Consider the following 1,729-nt stretch of genomic DNA (forward strand, 5'->3'; position numbering starts at 1 on the left):
CTGGGTGCCCACACCAGCCCGTGTTCTCTGGGTGCCCACACCAGCCTCCCATTCCCTGGGTGCCCACACCAGCCTCCTGTTCCCTGACACCAGCCTCTCGTTTTCTGACACCAACCCTCCCATTCCCTGGAGGGTTCCCTCGTTCCCTGGTGCGTCCACGTGCTGGGCACTGGCTCAGGTGCCACCTCTGCTTGCAGACACTCCATGGGTGTGTGCAGTATCCAGAGCAGCCCTCATCGGGAGCACATCCTGGCCACAGGAAGGTGAGTCCCCAGGAGGCCCATGGGCCCTTCTTGCCCCTTCTGTTGCCGTTCCTCCTGGCACCTTTGCAGTATTTCGTCTGCCAGTGCTTTGCCAGACTGCAGGTATCTGGGTTTGGGAATGGAGACCTTGTCCTCAAGGGCCGAGTGGGACTGAGACGTTCTCTGCCACCCGGGGCTTTGTGGACCAGGTGAGCCTGAGCCTGGGCTCTCCCTGCGTCCCGCTGTGGTTGATCGGTTTCAGCTATGATGAGCACATCCTCCTGTGGGACACACGAAACATGAAGCAGCCGTTGGCAGACACGCCCGTGCAGGGTGGGGTATGGAGAATCAAGTGGCATCCCTTCCACCACCACCTGCTTCTGGCCGCCTGCATGCACAGTGGCTTTAAGATCCTCAACTGCCAAAAGGCAATGGGTGAGTGGGAACCTGTGGCTGCTGGGCCTTGGCCGGGGCGCCAGTTCCTGCCCCCTTGCTCTGCTGGGCTCTTCCGTCTGCTTTCACACACTCCCAGGGTCACGCCCTGGTCGTGGCTTGGACGTGATCCATAACTGTCCCAAATCCAGACTCTCTGTTTTGAGAACTCTGTTCTCTAACTAGTTTTCCCTGGTTTCCCAGCTCCGTTATTCCGGTGCCTCCTGCGTTTGAGCAGACCTCTGACCCCACTGGGACCTCTGACCTGGAGGCTTGACCACCGGCACTCCCACGCTCCTCTTGCTGGGGTCAGCTGGGACTCTGTGGTCTCCTGACCCTGTGTGCTCACACTCTAGGCAGAACCTAGTGTTGTTCTGTTGGGAACACACACCTCTGCTTCTGCCTGAGCTGGGGAGTGTGGCAGCTGGAATCAGCTGTCCACGTTCTGTTCCAGCAGGCTTCTGGGATTCCTGGTGATCTGTAATGTTTCTCTAGGCAGTAATCCTCTACTATCAGAACGGTTCACATTTTCTTCTCTCTGCTCAAACCTCCAGGACCTCCTCTTCTCTCCTGACTCTCAGCTCTTGATCTCTCCTCTTTCGCCCCTTCCCTGTCCCCTCACTCCAAAAAGAACCAGTCACAAAACCACCTCATCTTCCCACCCCCCGCAGCGGTGGGTGAGCCACGCGTGTTCCCATGGCCAGTTCCTTCTCTGCACTGGAGTGTCCTCAGGACTTCATTTCCACATTGGATTCCTCTCTCTGCTGTATCTTTAGTTTTCTAGTTTCTCCATCTCTTCTGCATTGTTTCTGTTAGTTCTGTAAATGTACTTCACATGTCTCATCTGTTTTTTTGAGGCGGGGTCCCGCTCTGTCACCCAGGCTGCAGTGTGGCGGTGCGATTTTGGCTCACTGCAGCCTCAACCTCCTGGGCTCAAAGCATCGCCCACCGCAGCCTCTCGAGTAGCTGGGACCCCCAGGGCCAGCCACGGTATTTCTTAAATATTGTCTTAAAACAATTTGAGGTCTTTTTTTTTTCTTAATTCACGTACGTAT

General features: G+C 56.2%; 1 protein-coding gene across 5 annotated transcripts in view; it reads left to right on the forward strand.

Annotated features, from left to right (window-relative positions):
- The window catches only part of DPH7 (diphthamide biosynthesis 7), a 10,049-nt gene extending 8,524 nt beyond the window's left edge, over positions 1-1,525 (forward strand). For 2 of the 5 annotated variants that reach the window (XM_032261892.1, XM_032261893.1), the window contains exons 8-9: positions 198-263; positions 505-1,525. In XM_032261892.1, the coding sequence (XP_032117783.1) occupies positions 198-263; positions 505-811 (373 nt within the window). In that variant the 3' untranslated portion in view covers positions 812-1,525. The remainder of the gene's footprint in view (positions 1-197; positions 264-504) is intronic. The other 3 variants (XM_032261895.1, XM_032261894.1, XM_032261896.1) reach the window with 2 other exon arrangements.
- Positions 1,526-1,729: the final 204 nt, after the last annotated feature.

The sequence above is a fragment of the Sapajus apella genome, unplaced genomic scaffold (genome assembly GCF_009761245.1).
Source record: "Sapajus apella isolate SASKATOON/1434 unplaced genomic scaffold, GSC_monkey_1.0 scaffold126, whole genome shotgun sequence".
Taxonomy (NCBI): Eukaryota; Metazoa; Chordata; class Mammalia; order Primates; family Cebidae; genus Sapajus; species Sapajus apella.